This window comes from Penaeus vannamei, chromosome 26 (assembly GCF_042767895.1).
Source record: "Penaeus vannamei isolate JL-2024 chromosome 26, ASM4276789v1, whole genome shotgun sequence".
Lineage (NCBI taxonomy): Eukaryota > Metazoa > Arthropoda > Malacostraca > Decapoda > Penaeidae > Penaeus > Penaeus vannamei.
Genome location: NC_091574.1, coordinates 31104692 through 31117191, shown reverse-complemented (window position 1 = coordinate 31117191; position 12500 = coordinate 31104692). Strand labels below are relative to the sequence as shown.

At 42.3% G+C, this 12500-nt stretch overlaps 2 protein-coding genes across 2 annotated transcripts in view; both read right to left on the bottom strand.

Moving 5' to 3' along the window:
• The window catches only part of LOC113815550 (UDP-glycosyltransferase UGT5), a 7603-nt gene extending 4801 nt beyond the window's left edge, over positions 1-2802 (bottom strand). Inside the window, exons 1-3 of the mRNA XM_070140324.1 lie at positions 2632-2802; positions 492-746; positions 1-72 (exon numbers count right to left, since the gene is read on the bottom strand). The exon at positions 1-72 is cut by the window's left edge and continues 159 nt beyond it. Of these exons, the coding sequence (XP_069996425.1) occupies positions 1-72; positions 492-746; positions 2632-2802 (498 nt within the window). The remainder of the gene's footprint in view (positions 73-491; positions 747-2631) is intronic.
• A 6865-nt stretch (positions 2803-9667) lies between these two features.
• LOC113809121 (UDP-glycosyltransferase UGT5) overlaps positions 9668-12500 on the bottom strand; it is an 8843-nt gene continuing 6010 nt past the window's right edge. The window contains exons 4-8 of the mRNA XM_070140323.1: positions 12150-12383; positions 11781-11945; positions 11392-11614; positions 10346-10565; positions 9668-10198 (exon numbers count right to left, since the gene is read on the bottom strand). Of these exons, the coding sequence (XP_069996424.1) occupies positions 9919-10198; positions 10346-10565; positions 11392-11614; positions 11781-11945; positions 12150-12383 (1122 nt within the window). The 3' untranslated portion in view covers positions 9668-9918. The remainder of the gene's footprint in view (positions 10199-10345; positions 10566-11391; positions 11615-11780; positions 11946-12149; positions 12384-12500) is intronic.

Below are 12500 nucleotides of genomic sequence, written 5' to 3'. Positions count from 1 at the left end.
GCTGTGACACGCGTCCATCCCGAAGGCCGCTATGGTCATGTACGTTCGTTCGTGCACGAACGGGTAGATCATCTGAAACAGGGCTGGTCAATTTGAAAATCACAGATGACACTGAATTACACTGACACATGACTACGGTAATACATGGCGCAAAACATATATCCATATGTCCAGACAAGTAAGTTGTTTGAAATATGTGTATGTATACATATACATATACATACAGACATATATATATATATATATATATATATATATATATATATATATATATATATATATATATATATATATATATGTATATATATATATATGCATGCATGCATACAAGCATCATTAAAAAATAAATAGACTGAACGATATATATATATATATATATATATATATATATATATATATATATATATATATATATATATATATATATATATATATATATATATATATATAACATGTGTGTTTTGATAAGACACAGAACCAGATACTGCTACCTCATTCATCATAAGATCTACAATAACGAGATCAAACGTCTTCCTCTTTTTGTACAGTTCAATCACTTCAGGGATTCTGTACAGCTTCTTGACCACAGCCGGATAGATATCCGACAAGAGAAGAAGTCTTGCAGTAGGATCGTCTCGGAATTCGAACATGTTATAGTTGTCATCGTGCAAGTCCTTGAGTCCGTGGTCGACCTCCGCGACGTTGGGGTTCTTGGAGGAGGCAGGGTGGCTGGAGAGCATCACCACCTGGGGAGGAAGGACTGGTTTTGTGGAATGAAAATGAATCTACGTGTAATGTTTACACACACACACACACACACACACACACACACACATATATATATATATATATATATATATATATATATATATATATATATATATATATATATATATATATATATATATATATATATATATGCACACACATATATATGACTGTCCAGCTTATGCTGCTTTACGATTTCACTTCGTCTTTGTCTTCTGAACTACCACGCCCCCTTTACGAATCTGTTTCTTCCTTGTTTGCTTCCCCGTCATCAGCTGATTTTCAAGACAGAACCCAAACGGAATTCAAAGCCTGCACATATCAGACAAAAGAGTACATGCGTGTTCACTGTGCACCGATACACCTACGACCGCTTAAAATCTTGTAGGAACCTAAAGAATGCAGTAAAGGCAGATATCAGCAACCTCGAGTGTAGAAACGTGGAAGGAAAGGTGCGAGCCTATTACGTATCTTATGGTATGTGCACACACACGCACACGCACACGCACACACACACACAATATATATATATATATATATATATATATATATATATATATATATATATATATATAATCTTGAAAGATCTCAAGTTAGTCAAAATATGTGTCAAGGAAATATTACCGTAAGATTCAATCACTTTCCAACGATAGGTCTGCTTCTTGACTGCAGAGCCATGCAAGCAATCAGTCAAAAATACCAGGGCATTACTCACTGTCCTGCTGTAACAGGGGAAATTGGCATTGTAGAGATACAGTGTGCGTGTGGTCCTAAGCTAGAATTATATGTGATACTTGTCCATGACCTCTGTGAAACAGCAGATTTTTGACAAACCTTGACTGTTGCATAGAATTAGTGAAACAGTACTTAGAATATTTGCTTGAAAAATCTCTATATCATACGCCCTTATATCTCATTTCTAATGTAAGCAACCGTACTAGAGGCTCTGAACTGATAAGATGCAATTCATTCAAGAATCATGAATTTGATAGAGAGGGCATTTGATATGTCAGGGAAGATTGATTTGTGACAATTTTTACATAAACGTGATCAATTAACAGTAAGTTATCATTCTTACAAATGAACATGTAAATAGTACTACTATTAACAATTAAAATGGCAATGAAAGGGAAATAAAGGATAAAATTGGCTTGTGAGAAGGATTAAAGGAGAAAAAGCAGACATTTCAAATACTGTGTATGCGTATATGCCTGATTGTATATGTTAGAAATATTATGAATATGTGTGACCGTATTAAGGTGTAAGTGCATGCGAGTGAATGTGTTGTTGTTAGTCAACAATACTTATTTTCATAATATAGTTTGTACGTTAGGAAACATTTAATTGGTATTTGAAGTGACAGCCTAGCTGAAAAAGTCAAAAATCAAATTTTGTTAGTAGCAGTTAATGTCGAAGTTAGAACTTTTCGTGGCGGCCGAACGCCATCGGTGGCGCTGGCGGCTCCTGGCGTTGGCTCGTTTTTAGAGTAGGGATTCGAGTCACTCGTGAGCGCCAGGACGAATGTTTTTGAAGTACGGTCCACAGAGGCTTAAGGGGCGGCCCATAAGCGATTTGGCGTCTGACACTGGACACAGGGCACCCGACCGAGAGCTGTTCTTGTTCTCTAATTCCATGACCTGGACTTACTCTCTCTTGAATTAGTGATTTGTGCAGGGATCGTGTGGCTAAATTAATGACTGGCCATTCCAAAAATATTTTTTTGTTGCCAACGACAATAAACAGTTTCAATCCTTTTGTCACGAATGGAAAAGGAAACATGCACGCTCCAGATTTTGCCCAATGGAGTCTCAGTCCCCTGGCCAGCGCCCTCAAGAACACTCTCTCATCCTTGGGCACCCTCACCTTGTGCCCCCGCTCGCCCAGGGCGTCAGCAACGCTCGTGAAGAAGTTCTTGTGGCTCATCGACCCCAGAGGCAGCAGCATGAGGATCTTGTAAGGCCTCTCGAGGGGAGCCAGTTTCCCGAGGGCCACGCCCACCAGTGCCACCAGGAAAAGTGTAAGTGCCACCTTCATCTGTGAAGGAAAGATCCATTTTGCTGCTAATATAGGTATTACGAAGACTGTTAGTAAAGGAAAAGTAAAGATATATATGATCTGTCTGTGAAATGAAGAGGAGCGGAAGGTTAAATAAAAATGAGGGATATGTATAGAAAGACTGAGTGATATATACGCATAGGAGTGCGCTGATGCTAGTGGAGGCTCCATGCACTGTTCTAAGGTATGCGAGAAAATCCGTATCATTTTAACCACACTTTCCTACGCATTAGTGTTGATAGAGTGATACTGTTGATTGCAAAAAAAAATTATGATAATAAACATGAATGATAATCATGATGATGATGAAATATATGATTATCCTATTGGTGGCAGTTCTAATAATGAGGATCATCATTAGAATTGTTTGTGCACACACACAGATATGTGTGTGTATATACAATATATATACCGACATATATGCGTGTATATGCGTATGTATGTGTGTGTGTGTGTGTGTGTGTGTGTGAGTGTGTGTGTGCGGGTGTGGTCACTTGTGTGTGTGTATGTGTGAGTGTGTGTGTGCGGGTGTGGTCACTTGTGTGTGTGTGTGTGTGTGTGTGTGTGTGTGTGTGTGTGTGTGTGTGTGTGTGTGAGTGTGTGTGCGGGTGTGGTCACGTGTGTGTGTGTGTGTGTGTATACATGTCATAGAATAGAAATACTTTCGTTGCATGCCACACGAAAAACACAACAAATGTGAGTAACTAATTACATTGCCAAAACTGAACTGACATCGCGAGGGCACAATCATGTTTTTTTTTCCGCTCGCCCGCTAGTTCGTTCACAAGATTAGATTTACAGAGACACGTATTGCAGAAACCGGACTGAAAATTGTACCTTTATTAGAAATCGCTGATCTTTCTCTGTCTCGTTATACACATGCGGTCATGCATAATTTCTTCAGACACTCAAATTCCCGTTCATTAGTATCGTAATATAATGTATAATACCGTTCGAAAGAAAAGTGCACCATAGTACGTTAATAAATGATAATAACCTTTTCTCTCTAGTCACAAGCAGGACCTCGACACACGTTTTCCTCGACACTGCAGGTTCCTAACTGGCGTCGGTCGCTCGAGCAGGTGAGAAGCCCCTGAGTTGCTGGAGCCAAGTTTCGCGATGAATTCCTTTGATATCAATTAGTACGAACGCTTATTATTCATGATTATTGGACATAAATTTTATGTATACAGTTTTTACTCATTCTCTCTCTTCCTCTTATTCTTATTTCGCTTTTTGTATTTTTGTGTTTTTTCCGCGAACTTATCCTGTGAGAGTAACTCGTGTTGCCAACAAAGACGCCCGAGAGAGCAACAGCGCGTCACATTACATCGTTTTTGCAACTGCGTGGCCTTGACTGAAAGCAAAAATGCGCCGGTGGTGATCTACAGACTCCCCGTTTCCGCATGTCTTTCAAGTAATCTCATTCGGACTAACAAGCTCACGAAGACAACCACCTTTATTGACATGTCTTCCAATTACAATGATTATAAAAACAATTATAGTGTGAGCGAGAATCGGCACTACAAAGTATACGTACGGGAAAATATTACATTTTCTGTAGGGCGTTGTGATAAATATGCAGCTTGGTATTTCATGATATTCCACATTAGCGTCATATTGAACTGCTTGATATGCACACACGCATATATGAATGTATCTATACATACAAACATACATAAGTATAAATGTACATTCGTAAAGATCAATTCTTCGGGCTCTATGAAGCGAGTATGACATGAGAAGGACAGAGGTTTTTAATAGTTTATGAAGATCTTGTCTAACAAGGAATCATCTCTAAAGCAGTAGTTTATCGTGTCAAAGTATTATTAGAGTAGAAAACGATGCCCATAGTACGGATTTAGGGGTATACTCAACACAAATCTGTATAAATATTATGATCATTATGCAAGTATTGTTATCTAAGTCAAATATTAGAGCACGGCGTCCGCAAACATTTCTAGAGGATTGTTTTTTTTTTTTTTTTTTTTTTTTTTTTTTTTTTTTACACTTTAATGCCGATCAGAATCGACATCAAATCTATAGTTTATCGTATCAAAGCATTTTAAAAGTATAAAACGATGCCCATACTACGATTTAGGGATAAACTCAAGGTCTGAACATATATGTTTCTCATATCATTAGGCAAATATTATCATATAAATCAAATCATATCTCTAACGCATACCATGCTTATTACCGGCCGCCGTGTTACAGCCAAGATCTACCTTGGTTACTGCGGTGGGTGCTTCATGGGCAGGGTGGTGTGAAGCGATGGTGTGGTAGCCTAGATAGTGTTAAGTGCTTGCATGCCTTCTCGCTTGCAGCTGTCACCGCTGGCTAGCCTTTTGCGAAAAAGGGAGCAGCGCCTGCCAGTCCATAGCCTCTCCAACATCGAGACTTCTGCAGTGCCTCCTCGTGGCCACCCATGGAAACTGGCACCTTGTGGTCCCAGGCTGAACTGTAGGGGATCTCGGAGCAGCAGGAGGCCCCAGAGGTACAGGGTCATGGCCCACTGGCGTGTGGACACGCCCTGTACTAACTCCTGCCCCTAAGCCCCCCGGGGTCAATGGGAGGCTCGGGGGAGGTGGGCCTTGCGTCCTCCTTCCCCCAGAGAATAACCCACTGTCAGTGTTGCGCTTAAATGGAAATGCTGGGGGGAGGGGAAATGTCCCTCCTACCCAGCGAGAGAGGCGGGCTGCGGGCCCCGTTGGTAGGGCGGCTGCTGGGGCGCAGGTTGGGAACGGGAGCTCCTCGTCCCGCCTACGTTCTGGTAGCCGCCAGGCCGAAATGAAGCTTGTGGAGCAAAGCCCTAGGGAACCCCACAGGTGGATGATGGGTCCCGCAGCTTGCCGCCTTTTAGGTGGGGCAGCGTCGGTGGAGGTGGCAGAGGTGGCGTCCACCTGGAGCGACTGCCCGAGGGTCAACCTCAGGCGGGAAGTCAGGGTGGGGGCTTGGAACGTCCGCTCTTTGCGTCAGGATGATTGGTTGCCCCTGCTATTGAGGGAACTGGGGAGGCTGAGAGTAGGGGTGGCTGCTCTCTCGGAGGTGAGAAGACCTGGCAGCGGCACGATCAGTGTAGGTGGCTACACCTATTACTGGTCGGGCCGCAGCGATGGTCACCTTTTTCAGGGAGTAGCCATAGCTGTCTCCAGTAGGCTCCAGCCCTCGGTGGTAGAGGTCACTCCAGTTGATGAACATATAATGGTAATGAGACTGAAGCTGTCTTTTGGCTTCATGTCTCTTATTGCTGTGTACGCTCCTACTGATGTTAGTAAACTTGACGTGAAAGAGATATTCTATGCCAAACTTGCATCTGTGGCAGACAGTTGCCCCGGCGAGATATTCGTATTGTTCTGGGTGACTTCAATGCAGTATCTAGGTGCGATTGAGCTGGCTATGAGATGTCAGTCGGTCCTCATGGTTCGGGAGTTGATACCGGCAGCAAGAATTCCCTCCTTTTCCGGGATTTTGCAAGATCTCAGAAACTGGGGATTTCTGGCTCCTGGTACCAACGCCCAGACCCACATCGTTGGACATGGTACAGCGATGCGGGTAATGAAGCCAAGGAGATGGACCACATTCTCATTAGCACTCGTTGGAGGATCCTCCAGAACTGCAGGGTGTGTAGGAGTGCCGAGTTCTGTGGTACTGACCATAGATTGGTTGTGGCTACCCTCCGGGTTCACTTCAAAACTCCCCAGCGGCCCAATGACCACCCTAGGGTGTTTCATCTGGACAGGCTGAAGGAGAGGGAGTGTGCTCGGAGGTTTGCTGAGACAATCTCTGATTGGTTCACAGCACTTGACAATCTGACGGACCCTGTACTTCTGTGGGACACCTTCAAGTGCGAAACACTTGATGCAGCCCAAGAATCGATTGGAGCAAGACAGAACTTAATCTCTCAGGAGACACTGGAAGCCACAGATGCTTGCCGTGCGGCTCGTCTGGCAGGGGATTTGCACTGTTCTCAGATGCGCTGAACTTGTTCTCTGTTAAGAAGGGACAAGGAACAGTTTATTAAGAGTCTTGTTGAGGAGGTCGAAGGCCATTTCTTAGTAAATGACCTTCGTCTTGTATACCAAGCCCTGAGAAAACTGAATTCCAAGCCCTCTTCACAGGTGACTGCAGTTCGCTTAGTAGGTGGCCAGATCGTCTCAGATCCTGTTGCGGTGCGGGAGCGTTGGGCTGAGTACTTTGAGCAGTTGTATCGGGTTGACCCTCCAACAGTTAACTTGGATGTGGGTAGTGCCGTGATTCCTCTGCCGGACATCCCAGCTGAACTGTTAAAGGTTGGTGGTCAACCTATGGCGCGGGGATTGCATGCTGTCCTGGCTGCCATCTGGCAGTCCGGTACCGTTCCCTTTGACCTGTTGAGGAGTGTGGTCATCCCTCTCTGGAAGAGGAAGGGGGACCGATGGGACTGCAGCAATCACCGCGGCATCACACTGCTCAGTGTACCAGGCAAGGTTCTTGCCCACATCCTTCTGAGGCATATTAGAGACCATCTACTAGGCATCAGAGTCTAGAGCAATCTGGATTCACTCCTGGTAAGTCCACAATAGACCGTATCCTTGTGCTTCAAGTCATTGTAGAGCGCCGTCGTGAGTTCGGATGTGGGCTGCTTGCAGCCTACATCGACCTCAAGTAGGCGTTCGACACAGTGCATTGGGAATCACTCTGGGAGATCCTGAGACTGAGAGGAATTCCAACAAGGATTATTGAATTAATATCAAACCTGTATACTGGTACTGAAAGTGCTATAAAGTGTGGTGGGGGCCTGTCGAGCTTCTTTCCTGTCAGTTCAGGAGTGAGGCAAGGCTGTGTTCTTGCACCAACACTTTTCAACACTTGCATGGACTGGATACTAGGCAGAGCTACTGTTCAAAGTCATTGTGGAGCAACACTGGGTAATATTAAGGTTACAGACCTTGACTTTGCCGATGATGTTGCTATTCTATCTGAGTCTTTGGAAACCCTAGTGGTGGCTCTCGATGCATTTAGTAATGAAGCGAAGCCCTTGGGTCTAGAGGTCTCCTGGACCAAGACCAAGATCCAGGACTTTGGGGACTTGCTAGGAGAACCTGTTCGGTCGGTACGTGCTTGCGGCGAGGACATTGAAGTCACAGAGAGCTTTACATACCTTGGTAGTGCAGTTCATAACTCTGGGCTGTCAGACCAGGAAGTCAGCAGACGGATTGGCCTAGCAGCAAGGGTCATGAACTCTTTCGATAAAAGTATTTGGAGGTGCCGGTACCTGTGCAGAAGGACCAAGCTACGGGTTTTCAGGGCCCTGATGATGCGTTTTGCTATACGGTAGTGAAACATGGACATTATCCAGTGCCCTGGAGTCTCGTCTTGATGCATTTTGTAAAAGCTTTCGCCGGATTATGGGGTACAGGTGGCGAGACCATGTGTCTAACCAACGGCTGCACCGTGAGACTGGCACAGGACCTGTTACCTGCACAATCCGAGATCGCCAACTCAGGCTATATGGCCACCTGGCTCGCTTTCCACAGGCTGATCCTGCTCATCAGATTGTCTCTGTAAGAGACAACGCTGGGTGGAGGATGCCTGTGGGACGACCTAGGAGGTCATGGCTTGGGCAGATCGATCAAACCTGTCGGGAAGAGCTTGAGATGGGCCGAGTCCCTGCCTGGCAGCTTGCTATGAGGAATCCCAAAAGGTGGAAGCAGAAGGTGGACGCGGCTATGCGCCCCCGTCGGCGTCAGCTCCTGATGATGATGATACTGCGGTGGGGTTCGAATTCAGCGGTGTAGCACGTAATTTAAAACGGGACATAGGTATAATACATACACACACGCACATGGGCGCACTTATATATATTACATATATATATATATATATATATATATATATATATATATATATATATATATATATATATATATATAATACTTCCATGTATATTTGTATATGTATATATGTATTTCATTTTTTATATGTATACCTATATATGTATTTAATTTTTCATATGTATACCTATATATGTATTTCTTTATAAATACATATTAATGTATATGTGAGCGTGAACACACACACACATACATATATATGCATTTGTATGTATTTATATTCAAATACATGTGTATATATATATGTAAATATTTAAATGTATATATATATACATATGTGTGTGTGTGTGTTTATGTGTATGTATATATATATGTATATTGAAATTCATGTGTTTCTGTATGTAGATGTATATATGTGTAATATTTTTTATATATATATATATATATATATATATATATATATATATATATATATATATATATATATATATATATATATACATGTATATATACGTACATATGTATTATATATGTATAAAATATATATATATATATATATATATATATATATATATATATATATATATATATATATATATATGTATATAATATATATATATATATATATATATATATATATATATATATATATATATACAAATATGAATTTATAAATATATATACCTATATATGCGTGTGTGCACATACATATACACATGTGCATGTATGTATATACACAAAAATACACATACATATATGTATACATACACACAAACATATGCACTCACGTATATATATGGATGTCTTCATGTGTATGTTCATATGACACATACACAAACTATTCCTTTTCCTCACTTTTTATTTTCTATCTACTTCTTTCACGTTTGTATATCTGGTGGAGATGGAAAACTGATGACCTTGAAATACCGTACCCGTTGTGATGTTCTGCAGAGGTTTTTCTCGCAATCATTTACCGATTTTCTATTTTCTTGAAATCAGTCTTCAGTTTAGGGAGAAAAAGTAATGGATCAAGGTCAAAATTTTATTCTCTTGTTGATTCCGGAAAAAAATAATACAAAGCTTTTTAAACATGTGTATGCGTTTTCTTCAATCAATTTACGTATATATATACATATATATATATATATATATATATATATATATATATATATATATATATATATATATATATATAGAGAGAGAGAGAGAGAGAGAGAGAGAGAGAGAGAGAGAGAGAGATGGACGTATGTAGGTCTGAGAATGTGCATTAAAATAACACTCAGTCCCTCTTCCTCTTGGCATTGCCAGGGAAGAGCTTCCCTTTCACCGCCCTTACGACCCGCGACAGAACGCAGAAGGCCACGTACACGACCACGTGGAGCACCAGCAGCACGTCCAGCATGAGGAACTCGACCCACGAGAGCTTCGCCGCCGGGCTCCTCAGGCGGGGCGCTCCCTGGTGGCGAACCACGTACTCGGTCCAGAACACGGCGCGCTCCCTCGGCGTCTCCGGCTGGTCCCGCACCACGCGCATCACCTCCTCGGCGTTCCGTTGGTACCTGAATAAAAATCAGGCGGTCACGTACGACTGCTTTGAATTCTGAAACGCTGTACATGTTTCCTGGGCGACTAAGAGGACTCCTAAGATTCCATCTACATATGCCGTACAGACTTCCCTATCAACCACAACACACAACTGCTCTTACTTGGGGTTATTCATAACTTCCTGAATAGAGTTAACGATGAGATCGACAGAGAGTTCCTCCCACACCAGGGCGACGCCGACGCCACGCTTCTGGATTGCCATCGCGTTCTTAGGCTGGTCCGCGAAGACAGGCAGGGCGACGACGGGCGTTCCGTGGTACAGGGACTCTTGGGTGCTGAGAAGGCCTCCGTGGGAGATGAAAAGCCTTACGTTGGGATGTCCTGGGAAAGGAATGAATTTTCAGCTGTCTGTTCATCCATTTATGTAGTGTATTGCAAGCATTGCGATTTCATTACATTATCATTCCGTATATATATGCTTTGAATAAATGGTTGGCTGAATAGCTTTTAATGTTTGTTTTCTCTTTCATCTAACTACAAACTGTTACGTATTGAGTTTCCGATTTAGAAGCCAGAACATGTAAGCACCAGGATCCGTTAGTATGCCTACTTGGCTAACTACTAATAATAATTTTCAAAAATGAAAATGAAACTAGCCACAATGAGAAATGAAAATGAGCGTAACGTTTCGAACTCTTCACGAGGTCCTCTTCAGACAAAAACCATTTCGATTTTTGTCTGAAGAGTTCGAAACGTCACGCTTATTTTCATTTCTCATTGTGACTAGTTTCATTTTCATATATATATATATATATATATATATATATATATATATATATATATATATATATGTGTGTGTGTGTGTGTGTGTGTGTGTGTGTGTGCGTGTGTGTGTGTGTGTGTGTGTGTGTGTGTGTGTGTGTGTGTGTATGTATGTGTACACACATACACATACATATAATATATATACATGTATATATATTGTATATGCAATATACATATGAATATATATATATATATATATATATATATATATATATATATATATATATATATATATATGTGTATGTATATATATAATTTCATCTTCTACTCCTCCCCCTCCCCTCCCCCTCATCCTCGATTTTCTTCTTTTATCAATTTCCTCACCCACGCGTCATATTTATCCTGTTTGATGTTAGAAACCAATGACTGAATGCTACGTTACCCAATACATCTTGCTGTGGAAGCCACTTCTGTATCAGCACGTTGTCCGAGACGCCCTCCAGTTCTTCCTCGTACTTCCAGATGACTCTCTGCTTCAGCCTCTTGAAGGCCTCCACAAACATGTCGCGATACACGACCGGCATGGTGGTACCTCGGACAACGGTTCCCAGGCTGAAGTACACGACGCCCTCTGGGCCTGCGCCGGAGATCCAGGCTTCTAGATTCTGTGGGTTTAGACGCTTAGTTTCATGTGCAGCCAATGTGTGGTGGTGGTGGGGTTGGGGGTTCAGGACGGGAAGCCATTTACTCCTTCCGTCGATAACCTATGTTCTTCCTATTAGTCGTATCAACTAGGTCATTGCCCTAAAATCAGATCTTGTACCCACCCACCTTCGGAAGAGGATTCGCGGGGCGGCAATGGATGGCGCCCACCGCCACCTGCGACGGCAGCAGAGGAACAGCCACTTCCATCGAGAAGTGCGAGTTGATCAGCGTCAGGCTCTGGTTGCGCTCGATGTCCAGCAGCGGAGGAAGGTCCGGGAATATATCCGAGATCTGCAAGGTTTTGGAGTCAAATGGGTCTATGATAATAATTATGATATCGCTATTAGTATTACTACTATTACTGTGGCTACTATTGTCACCATTACTATTACTACAACAAATGATAATATGATACCGGTGATCATAATGATTACAATATGCTTAAAGAATTTTATATTGTTTTGATAAAGTGAAAAAGATTTTGCAATAGCTAACCTCCTTCTGGATTTTAGGCACAACAGACCAGTGCCTCCAGTAAAATGGCATCAAAATGTGCTGCATCAGGTTCAGGAAGCGGTGCTTCAAGCCGAGTGGGCTCGGGTACTCCTCCAGCATCCCAGACACGTAGGCCGGGTTCTGGACGTTGCCCAGCACGGCGCTGTGACACGCGTCCATCCCGACGGCCGCTATTGTCATGTACGTTCGTTCGTGCACGAACGGGTAGATCATCTGAAACAGTCATAAACAAGTCCAGCATCATGATAAAATTAAATCACACGAACTCGTGTGCACTGGAGTACATCTTCACACACACACATATTTATATCTATCTATCTATCTATTTAT